At 46.0% G+C, this 12,051-nt stretch overlaps 1 protein-coding gene across 8 annotated transcripts in view; it reads left to right on the plus strand.

The window, feature by feature from the left end:
* The window catches only part of SEC24C (SEC24 homolog C, COPII component), a 1,539,459-nt gene that overhangs the window by 1,380,023 nt on the left and 147,385 nt on the right, over positions 1 to 12,051 (plus strand). For all 8 annotated transcript variants that reach the window (XM_078643234.1, XM_078643230.1, XM_078643232.1 and 5 more), the window contains one exon: positions 10,267 to 10,458. In XM_078643234.1, coding sequence (XP_078499360.1) covers positions 10,267 to 10,458 — 192 coding nt within the window. The remainder of the gene's footprint in view (positions 1 to 10,266; positions 10,459 to 12,051) is intronic.

Here is a 12,051-nt window from a genome sequence, read left to right on the forward strand (position 1 = left end):
CTATTCACCACTGAAGAGAACGCGCAATGTCAGCAGTTCTGCGCGTTGGAATTTCCAAGGTGGCACTCGCGCAGTGACGCTTTTCATCACGAGTGGAGTTGCAGTCTTTTATACGCCTTTCCACCTATACCACCTCTGCCCAGAGTGCTGATGATGAAGTGCGGCCGGGCCCAAGTCATTCTTGTGGCTCCGGACTGGGCACGAACAGTCTGGTATCCGAGCTCTTGAACATGGCCATCTATTTTTTGATCAGACTGCCTCTTCGGGAGGATCTTCTGTCGCAGCAGCAGGGGAAGGTCCTGCACCCGAACCTGTCCAGTCTTCACCTCCTTGTGTGGCGATTGAGTGGCAACAGTTGACAGCTTTCGACCTTCCTCCTGAAGTCTGTAATGATATCTTGGCATCCAGGCATCCCTCCACCAAAATGGTATACGCCTGTAGATGGACCAATTTTGTGGCATGGTGCACAGCAAAGGCTGTTGATCCCCTTTCTGCTCCTCTTTCAGAGGTTCTCCTCTTCATTCATTTTTTTGGCCCAGCAGGGCTCTGCTCTGGGCACTTTAAAGGCTATATTTCGGCCTTTCTTCGCCTTCTCTTTTCAAGTCCCCTATGGTAAATCGCTTCCTTAAGGGCATTACTGACCTGTTTCCACCTATTCCTTTCTTAATGCCCTAGTGGGACTTGAACCTTGTTCTGACCTATCTTTTATGTGCTCCTTTCGAGCCGCTACATAATTGTCCTCTCACACTATTGACACTCAATACTGCCAGACCATTACTTTGCCCACCTTCTTTCCGCCACGCATCCTTCTAAAGAGGAGGAGTTTCGCCGCTGTCTGGATCCAAAACGTGCGCTTTCTTTTTATCTGGATCCCACAAAACCATTCCGGGTGGATGATCAGCTCTTCATTGGTAATGTGGGTGCCAAGTAAGGTCGGGCCGTGCAAAAACTCTCTTGATTGGTCGTTCTCTGAATTAAAATTTGTTATTCCTTGGCGAAAAAGGACCTCCAGTAGGGTTGCATGCCCACTCCCAGGGCAACTGCAGCCACTACTGCTTTGGGACGTGGTGTCCCCCTTCATGATATCCGCCAGGGAGTTACATGGGTTTCATTGCACTCGTTCACTAAACATTCCTGCCTGGACAGCCTAGTCCAGAGAGACAGCTTCTTTTGCCGCTCCGTTCTTCAGGACTTTCTGGTGTGAACTTGGTTCACAGACCCTCCTCCGAGGGTTGGTATAGCTGGGGTATCTATTCTAAGGTAAGGAATCCATAACTTAAAGTCTTTCAGATAAACAAGTTACTTACCTTCGGTAACGATATATCTGTAAGAGACATATATTAGTTATGAATTCCTTACCTCCCCACCCATCCTCCCCGTTCTGTGAACCGACCTCTATAGTAAGGAACTACCTTTCAGGGCCCTGGTTTTATGCACCAGCGGTCAGTGTCTTGCATGTGTCTGCGCTTCTGGCGTGGAATTTTGTGTAAAGAACTGGTGTCCGCGCGCAGGGGCGACGTTAAAGTAGATACCGCAACATAATTACGGTGATAACGACGTCAGTGATGAACACGGAGTCGACCACCTACGACGCGCTGGGGTACTGTTTAAGAAAAATTCTTCGGATCTAGTCCGACTCCTGGGGGTAATTCTTAGGTAAGGATTCCATAACTAATATATGGCTTTTACAGATACATTGTTACCGAAGGTAAGTTTCTTGTTCGTTAGTGCTAAAATGATGACAACTTTTCAATGAGTTCTCAAAGATCTTCCTCCTCAATTTCAGTAAAATATTCTGACATGCAGTGTAAAGTGTACATTTTACACCAACAACAGTCAGTCAGTTAACTTCCTAGTAATCAACCTCCGCATCACCGTAGGGTTCTAATGAACAGCTAGGGAACTAACATTTTGTATTAAAGAAAAAAGTGAGGTGCTCCTAAACTCCATTTCGTCGGAATATGAGCTGCTGAATTTGAAGCTTTTTCTGCAGTCATGAACAAAGCAGATGAGGCTAGTTTCATCGAGGGAAGGTATGGGGTTTTAGTCATTTGTGGCATAATATTTTTTAAAGGGGCTAGAAATAGAGATGTCTGCATAAGTACAGCATCTCATTTTCACATCTGTTTAGTCAACTTACCCATCCTCTTTATTTTCAGCAAAAAGCAAAGTTTAAAGTGAAGTTATATTCTGATGGATACATCTGCCTGGGGATTCCTCTGCTTTTGAATTACCCCTGCACCAGCATGCCATAGAAATCCTTTTCTAAGCTCTACTATGTCGACGAGGACATCACAATAGTATAGCTCCACTCGCAACTCCATATGACTCCCTGGAGCCATAAGAAGACATAGTTGGCATGCTGGCATCAGTTCCCTTTTTTCCACGCCATTGACGCAAAACAGTTTTTTCTGGGACTCTCCATTTTACATGTGATAACATTGTTTCTATCTTCTACTATCGTGTTGCAGTGAGAATGGCTACTTCGAAGAAGCCTGGTTTCAAGCCCTGCAGTGTGTGTGGGGGTTGTATGTCCATCGCGGATCCCCATGTCTTTCTTCAGACCACGACGTTGAAGGGTGTTTGTGCTGTCGGAAGATGAACCCGAAGGTGCTGAAGGAACGTGAGGCGAAGCTGTTCATGGCCCAGGCAAAAAATGAAAAGAGGGTTCGCAAGAAATCGAAGTCATCGACCTCTCATACTTCGAAGTCAAAGAAGCATAAGAAAAAGAGAAGACATGGGTCTTGACGTCGGTCTTGGAAGGGCAGGTCTTTGAGGTCACCCCCCCCCCCCCCCAAACAGCAGCATAGTGACAAGGATGCCATCTCGCCGTTGCCTACTGCTTCCCCGCAGGTGACTCCAGCCCACTCTCCGGCGCCGAGGGATTTGCTGGCACCCAGGGATTCTCGGGCTCCTAGGGAGTCTTCTGCTCATGCTGCTTCACCTGTACCGGCTCCGATGTCTCCGGCACCGCAGTCTCAGCGTCTGTACGGCCTCAGTTGGATCCTTACATGGGGGTTTCAGATCTTTATCCTCCTTTTCCAATGAGCGGATTCGTCGCATTTCCTAAATGGGATGTTTGGCATGTTTGCCAGGCATCTTACTCTACTGGCGCACCGTCTGGACCCCTGGGTCTGCTTGCATTTAATTTGTGTATCCCCTAGCAATATGCCCAGGCACCTTTTGTGCCTTTCATACTGACTGTTCCATCATGGCAGTTTCCGGCGCCGAGGTTTTCGATATCGATACCTCAGTCTTCTGCGCCGTCTGGAGTTGGGCCGACGTCTTCCTGGATTTGGGCGGCGCTGTTGGCCACTTCGGAAGGTCCCCATTCGACGTCGGCAACGTTGTCACTGGCGCCGCTGATGCTGATCCTAAAGCAGTGTCCCAGGAGAGGAGCATAAAGACTGCTGGAGGAGGAGGGGTACCAGGAGGAACATAAGGAAGGGAAGATCCTCGACTCCGTGGACGACTTCGAGAGCCAAAGGGAGGCCAGTGGCCTGGATACTTCCCCAGAGTGGGAGCTTTCTTCTCCGAAGGCCTTGCATTTACAGGATGTTGCCCCTTATTGCGAAGTCATCAGGAAGGCCGGTGACCTGTTGGACCTTCAGTTTCCCTGAGCTGAGGTGAAGTTAAATATCTTGAATGAAGTGTTGGATTCTCGTTCCTCTTCTGTTGAACCTCTGCTGCCTTTCAATGACTCATTGACAGAGCCGATTATGGAGGTGTGGCAGAAACCCTTGTCTGCCACTTCAGTATCTAGGTCAGTGGCAAGACGGTATAAGACTGATCCTGGTGATCCAGCTTTCCCTTCTGCCCATCTTTCACCAGAAAGCTTGGTGGTTCAGGCTTCTTGTTCCTAGCAGTCGACTGGATCCTTCCCCACTACCCCGGGGGATAGAGACTCGAAAAAAGCTGTCAGTCTGCTAAAAAGGTGTTCTCCTCTGCAACTATGGCTCTGAAGTCAGCAAATGCCATGTGGTTGCTAGGAAGGTACATTCATGCACTGATGGACTGTGTCAAGCAAGTAGCTCCTAAGTTACCTGAAGATGACAGTGTTCAATTTTTTGGAAGCTCTTTCAGACACACAAGCAGCAGCCTGTCAGATAATTCAGTCAGGTCTGGAATAGGTTGCCAGGGCGATGGGCTCCTCAGTAGCTTCCAGGAGGCATGCCTGGCTTAGGTCTTCAGGTTTTTCACCAGATGTATAGGCTACTTTGCTCGATCTACCCTTCTATGGATCTAGATTGTTTGGAACGAAGGCGGATACTGCGCTGCGGCGCTTCAAGGACAGTAGGGCTACTGCAAGAGCCTTGAGTTTACAGTCCCAGTCCAGGGGCTATGGATACAAAAGGTATTGAGGCTTTGGGAAGGCAGCTTCCTTTCGAGGCCGTCGGCAGCAGCAGAACCCTCTGTATAGGTCAGGCAGAAGAAAAGGTAGAAGCCATCTGTGGGGAGTTCTCGACAACAGTCTTCCTCCTCCCCTGTCCCCACCACCGGTACCAGGGGAAAGCAGCTCCAGATCCCCCATCTTGGAGCATGATTTCCCTGTAGGGGGCCGGGTGTCCCATTTTCTGCAAGATTGGAAGTCGGTCTCTTCAGACCGTTGGGTTTTGAATCTTGTAGAAAATATGTACGCTGTACCTTTTCAAGAGTTTCCACCACCTTACCCTCCTCGTCAGGGCTGGTGTTCAGTGGACCATTTGCTGCTCTTGCAGCAGTAGGTTCTTGCCTTGCTGCAGAAAGGTGCGATAGAGGTGGTTCCGGAGCAGAGGTGGGAGGGAGGGCCAGTTTTGTTACAGGGGATATTAAGTAAATCAAGGCAGAGAATAAGTGTGTATAGAGATATGTGCAAGAACTGATGGGATGACTATGCATGTATGTCAATGCTTTATTTAAAAAAAATTGTAAAATCTGGTTGTTAAAAAACAGATTGTTCCGGAGCAGGAAAGGGGTCAGAGATGATACTCCCGCTATTTCCTGATCCCTAAGAAGGTCAGCCAGTTGAGACCGATCCTGGACCCCTCAGGGTTTTTCATTTTTACTGCAGGCAGGAAAAGTCAAGATGTTGGCCCTAGCTCAGGTTCTTTAGGCGCAGCAGCAGGAAGACTGGATGGTGTTAATCGATTTGCAGGTTGCGTATTTCCACATCTCCATTCTGAAGTTGCATCGGAAGTATCATCGGTTTACGGTAGGGTCTCAATACTACCAGTTTGCGGTCCTTCCATTCTGTCTCTCTTCCACACCACTGGTCTTCTCAAAGGTGATGGTGGTGGTGGAAGCACATCTCAAAAGGTCGGGGATTCCAGTTTTTCCCTTTCGTGACGACTGGCTGCTCAAAGCCAGAGATGGTGCTGCGTCACTTGCCGCGCTATTGTGACGTCCTTGTCGACGTGGGAGAAATTAGGAAATAATTTCCGTGGAATGCTGGCGCAGGGGTAATTCAAAAGGTGAGAAATCCACGGCAGATACTGTATCCACCAGAAAAAGCGCTACCGAAGGTAAGTAACTTGTTTTTCTGATGGATACATCTGCCAGTGGATTCCTCACCTTGTGAATATCCCCTTGCGTCAGCAACATTCGGAAATTCTTTTTGTAGCTTCGTGCGGACGTGGACGACGTCACAAAAGCACGGCATTGCGCGCGGCTCCGCTGACGTCACCGACTCCATAATAGGCCCACGTATGCGTGATGACATCAGTTCCCTTTTTTCCGTGCCGTCAACGCTAATGGTTTTCAAAGGGATCCTCTGTAGCGTTGATAGTAACTTTGTTACTATTGTGGTTTCTGTGTCTTTTCCAGTGTTACTGTCTCCTGTCGTGATGTCGACTAAGAAGACTGGTTTTAAGCCGTGTGATGACTTCTGTCATAGCCTATGGCCAGACCTTTCATCCACTCCGCATCAGGACTTGAACTGAGTACCTAGACTTTAGTGAAACCCTGCACCCAATCCTCCATGAGCACTAAACCTCAACTGAACACAATCTTCAGCCATATGTAGGATACATTTGACACAGAGCTTAGCCTTTGGCCAAGACATGTGCCCACCACTTTATGACCACATAACACCCTAATTGCTCAGCCTTCAGCCCTTAAAATCGAATGTTGACCAAAGTGTCTGTTCATTGTTTCGTGGCCAGCTCTCCATAAGTGACCTATCCCCACTGTGCCAATCCTTTAGGTGTATAGAAATAAAAAGACAGTGAAACCCATCACAAGTGCTTCAGTTCTGAAATATTGAATTTCTTTTCCATCTTTCTAAGTTTATAAGAGTACAACCATTGATTTAGATTGTTGTATTCCTTCTTGTTCACAAAGCCTATAGCACACTTCCAGAATCGTTGCTTGGTCTCAGTAATTTCAACAATGTTATTTAAATATAATCAATGATGTCATTTAGCATGTCATATGTGAGATGATATATTAATGACAATAGCTGTGCATGATGGGGGCCCATCTTACAGTTTGTTCTCTAAATTATAGCTGTTTGTTTCAGCATTTATTTTTTTGTTAACATTAGCATGTCTCATTCCAATACCTAACTGTAGGAGAGTAGGATCTGCTTCTTATAGTTACCCCCACTTTTTGCTAATGTTTCACTGTTTTCGACTTAGACTGGCTGGGATCCTGCTATCCAGGACCCCAGCCTAACTGCTTTCTCCTCTAAATTGATTGCATGTACTTTAGGTACACTCCAGATTGGATTCTCGGGTACCCTTGTGAGTCCCTAATATATGGTATACTATGTACCCAGGGCATAGGTACCCCAGAGGCCTCCCAGGGGCTTCAGCATGTATTATGCCACCCCTGGGAGACCATTCAAAATGACACAACAGGTCTGCTACTGAAGCCTGTGTAAGGTGGTACATTCACCCTTACTTAGATATAGGTTCACTATATCTACCTTATAACAATGCACATATAAACCTCACCCCTATGGCAGGCCTTATCAATCCTGAAGCCAGGGTGCTAGGTTTTATGTGAGAGGGTGCCCATGCATGAGCAGAGCCCCTCTGCAGCCTTCAGAATCTGTTCCCCGCGGTTGTTCTGTGAGGCAGCCAACCATATACACTTAAGTGCATTATAACCCTGCGGTAAATGCTAACTTTAAAACGGCTGCAAGGAAACATGTTGTGTTTGGTGTAAAACACCTTGGAATCATCCCTCTCCGCCAGTAACTGGCGGGGGAGGTATGATTCCACCCTCCTAAAGGGACATATGCGAGACACCGGTACACCTGGTAACAGCTGTCTTGACGCTGGCATCACAAAATGGATGCTGCCAGCCACAGACACGAGTCTGCCCTCCTACTGCTGAGCCAAGCTCGAGCAGAGAAAGGCTTGACCTTAGGCTTCCTGTCACAGGGAGGTGTAACCTCCTCCCAGACAGGCTTTAGTGTATTGGGGCTGGGTGGGTGCACTCTCAGAGTGCTTTGATGTCTGCAATGGGGGCACATGTGGTGTCCCAGTGCATAGTCCAGCTCAAACCGGTTGCAGGAACCATTAGCTCCTGCTGTGGCACGAAACTAGACACAGGACATGGGTGTAGCCACCCATCTGTCCTGACCCTCCCATGGGTGGGTCCCCAGAGTTTGTCCCACCCCTTCCTTGGGTTTAAAAGTAGGAACCCCTGAGTACAGGACTTTAGATTTTACCTGGACTAAACTCTGCTACAGAAACCAAGTACTTCAACGATCTGGACGACGCTGGACGACTGCAAGAATCTCCCTTAGAGTAAAGGAATTACTCCCCTGCTAAGCAGGCACCTAAACGCATCTGACCGGTTTGCATCTCCCAAGTTCCTGAGGACTCCGAAGATTTTTGCAATACGGGAGGTAGGTTCCTGAGGTCTCTGCGGTTGATCTGCGCTCTCAGCAATTCTGAGGCCTGTATCCCTCTTGGGGACCGTGCAACCCGAACCCCTGTGCACCGTGCTCTTTTGCACCAGCATATGCTTTCCGGCGACCCCTGAGGCTGTGCTTTGGGCTACTTGTAGTCCTGACCCAGAGAAGTGTTTCTACCGAAGATTTCCGGCCTACACTCCACGAGGGTACGTGGGCTGCTATTCTGTGATTTCTCTCGAGGTCCCTTCGCGATCCCTGGTCCGTTGACCTGTGGATCCCTGTGAAGGTAACTTTAACTTTCCGTGGGCTTTCCTGGTTGCTCCAGACGTGCCCTGGCTCTCCATTGCTTTAAGAGTCCCCAGGACCTTGCTGGTCCTCACTGAAGCTGATTTCCTCTAACCGCGTGTGTTGCAGTTGCCAAGGCTTGTTGGTGTTTCATCCAAACACTGACCCCCCAGCACTCGACATCCTTTGTGGGACAGCTCACCTCCGAACTTTGGTTGTCATCGACGTCTCCCGGTCCCCGTGGCTGCAGAGTCAAACATTGCGTCAACTCACCTGAAGCACCCGACATTGGAGGGCATTTGTCTGCCGAGCGACTAGTCACCCTGAAGTGACTCAGACTTTGTCCCCTCTGCTTTCAGGTTCTTCACATCTCCGATCCAGGCTTGGATCACACCGGACACTTTTCATCACCCCAGCAGCAGCACTTTTCAGCATCACGCCATTGAAAACAACGAAGATTTCCCGACATCACTTGACACCTGTGCACCCAGCTTCCCTGGGGTAGGCAACACGGGTACTCTGGTACTCACAAGGGTGCTGGCCTTAGAACCTTCTATGTTTGAAAGGGTTTTCTCAAAGTCCTCTCCGAAGTGTCCTTAATCTTTAAAATTCCAACAGCGACTTTCCCATAGTGTTGTATGGAGCTCGCATCTGTGTTCTCACACTGCACCCGTCCTCCGTGGGTCCCCTGTGTCACTATTTTGGGTGGTTCCTTGGGATCCCAGCGATTCTACATGCTCTAGGCACTCTCCTACATGGGGTCCCCTATTCAACCCTGAGAGGCCTTCTATATTTTATAAACATAGTTCCTAGCTAGGGAGGGTGGCATACTAGGTGCTGTATAACCTGTTCCCACCATCATTATAATATGATTTCCCCTTTTGTGTTTTATCGAGTTGTAACAATTCTGATCGTATTATTTTTAATCATATGTCTGCTTAAGCTCGCAAAAATACTGCAACTTAGAGCACAGCGTTGAAATAAATATTTTAAACTTATTGTTAGTCTTTCGTTACCCACGTTGTGGACTGGTATGAAAATATAACGAAAGAGTGTTCGTCATTCCCACAATTCCTGAGAGTAACCTAAGTCGCATGTTCTGGGTTGTCTAACCATTGGTACCTTTGCTATAGGACGAAGAGCTAATGTGACACTGATGCTAGTCAGGTAGGGGTTCTAGGTACTGAGGTGAGTTTTTTGGTCCACCACAATTCACTGATGTCCTGGGTCTCTGTGCACAGTTCTGTGTCTGAGCAGAATCCCTGCAACACTCTATTTGAGTATTTCTCATGTGACACTCGCTGTTCCAGTAGTAGCATCTAACAGGCAACCAAATTTCACATATTTGCCAAAATGATAGCCACATCATGGGACACGTTATTGGTATTTAAAATCAAACATTTTAAAGACGTGATTGCATATACAGAAAAATCATACTGACATCCTGATTCCTGTCCATTGATTTCCAACTCAGCAGACTTCATTCTCTTCAAGAAAAACGTGAAAACTCTGTTCATGTGTTTCTGTTGATGAAAATCATGATCATTCTAGTGTTCCAGCTTTAATATCTTTAGTGCCTTTTGTATTACTTCCCCCAAACACTTGTTCTCCCCTATCCCTATTAGTCTAATAACCACTGTTTCCTTATATGACCTTTGCTACAGGGCTTTGAAAGCGGTCCTGATCCTTATTAGCAGTCTATGAATAAAGCATTACTTGGCATGGCTACACAACAGAGAACGAAGTGCCTTGTGGATAATGGTGGTCAACTTAGTATGTGTACAAGGAATAAAACAATCTTAAGCCTCTACTTAAATGACCCTACACGTCTTATACAGTTAAATATTGATTCTACAAAACATGATGAATGCTGAAAAGGATGTGAATAAGTCTAATTTAAGTACACGATTATGTAACAAGGGATGATCTTGAGTGATCCAGCAGCAATGTTGCTGGTCTTTCTAAAAAGAAAAAAAAGCCCAATTGGAACATGACTACGTTTATTCGTTCAAAAATTGCATGGCAGTATTCATGTGTATAGTTTAAGTAGAATGAATATTGTTAGTATTTTGAAATATGTATGACAGTACCTATAACACGTTTCTGAAATCTAAACATTCTTTTAACTCTCTTAACAGACTAAAGTGGACCTTGATAGCAACTCTCTGCCTGCAGCCATTCGTAGCTCAGAGGAGCGCCTGTTGAAGGGAGAAATATATCTGTTGGAGAACGGATTAAACATATTTTTGTGGGTGGGAGCAAATGTGCAGCAGACACTGATCCAGAAGCTGTTTGGAGTGTCATCTTTCAGTCAAATTGACTGTAGTATGGTAAGTAATAAACATGTGGAAGACAAAGCAGGGAGACCAGCCAAAAAGTGTTTCTGGTCTTTGTTTTCTATTTAACGATAGTGAATCCAACTAGCATCCCATTGCTTGCAAATATAAAATTACATTTGGAGCTCAACATTGTATGTGGGTCACTAATTTGTAGCATCAATAAACTAATATTCATTAAGGGTGTTAGAAGATGGGCGGTACAGTGTTGGCCTGTATGACCTGCTTATATTTATTGTGATTTCATATATAACAAAGGGTTTCTCCCATTTATTTTTTTTAGCTCTGATTTAACTGCATAATTAGAGGTGGATTGAGGACGCAGTATGGTTTTTCTGCGTAGGTTGAATTTTAAAAGAAAACTGCTCAACACCTACCAACAAATCAAGTAGTATACAATAGCCTCCATCTAATTTATGCCCCAAGAGAAGGTTATGACTTCAAGATAAGGTTACATACCTCATGGTGTTCTGATAGTTGGTAGAAGAAAGGGAGGGATGAAAAAAGCAAGTAGGCAAAGCCTAGTTTCGAGGGAGGATTCTGCACAAAAATTTTTTTTATCCGTATGCGCTCACCACAAAAAATATTTTCCATGAAAATGTTACTGCTAAATCTCTTGACCAAAACCTAACCAACTATCTGATTTATGGAAAGTTGTCAGGCAACTCTGCTTGTGAATGACATTTTTCAAGTCCTAGCCATTCTCCTGTTGGGATTTTTATTTCATTTATGGGGGAATACCAGAGAATGCATGTAACATAATGTCTTTATTTCTTTCTGTAGCACCCCGTAGGTCTTCTACTCGTTCTCTTCAGAGCACTATAATACATCATTATGTTATGTGCAAGTCGTGATTTTTTAGACTCTAGTAAGTACTGATAGGAATAGTTACTTTTACTTAAAGGTTGCTGGTTACAAATAATATACGCATAAACAAAAAGAGAGAAAGGGTGAAGAACCACTCTTCAACCCCTACTAGCTATAATGAAACAACAAAAGAGTCATCAGGGGTGTGCATTCAAACCTAGTTACAGGCTGTACTCCCCGAAGGTGAACTGCGAAAAGCAATGACAAGGGTGGGGTCGGTGACATACTTCATCATAGGGTTCCCACCGGGTAGACTGAATGTCTGCCCGGTGTGCTTTGACGCCTGATGTTACAGCGGAGCTAGTTTTTGTGTTTGTGAATGGTAATTGTTGGTGATGTTAAAAGAAAACAATCTGTGTCTCAAAAGCCTTTAATGAGAGACCAGATTGCGTTTGTTTAAAAACAAATGTGGGGGACGCCAAAAGGTCACAAATTCGAACCAATAGTGTCCTTAGTGTAGAAAAGTGTTGGTCGACATGTTTTTGCTCAGAATGGCTTGGTCAGCTGAGCTTTCATCAGGACCAGAAGGAACCCTGGGTGGTATACACACGCTAAGGTGTATCCTAACCTCAGGGTTGTATTAAAAAATGAACCGAACTCACGGTTTTGTGGACCGTCCTGGAATTTCCCCAGCGTCCTATACCCTGTGAAGAAAAAAGAGAAAATGAGAAAGCAGTGCACAGCAACATCATGGTTAGTCTCTTGCTGCCCACGTGATAC

This window comes from Lissotriton helveticus, chromosome 5_1 (genome assembly GCF_964261635.1).
Source record: "Lissotriton helveticus chromosome 5_1, aLisHel1.1, whole genome shotgun sequence".
In the NCBI taxonomy this organism is placed as follows: Eukaryota; Metazoa; Chordata; class Amphibia; order Caudata; family Salamandridae; genus Lissotriton; species Lissotriton helveticus.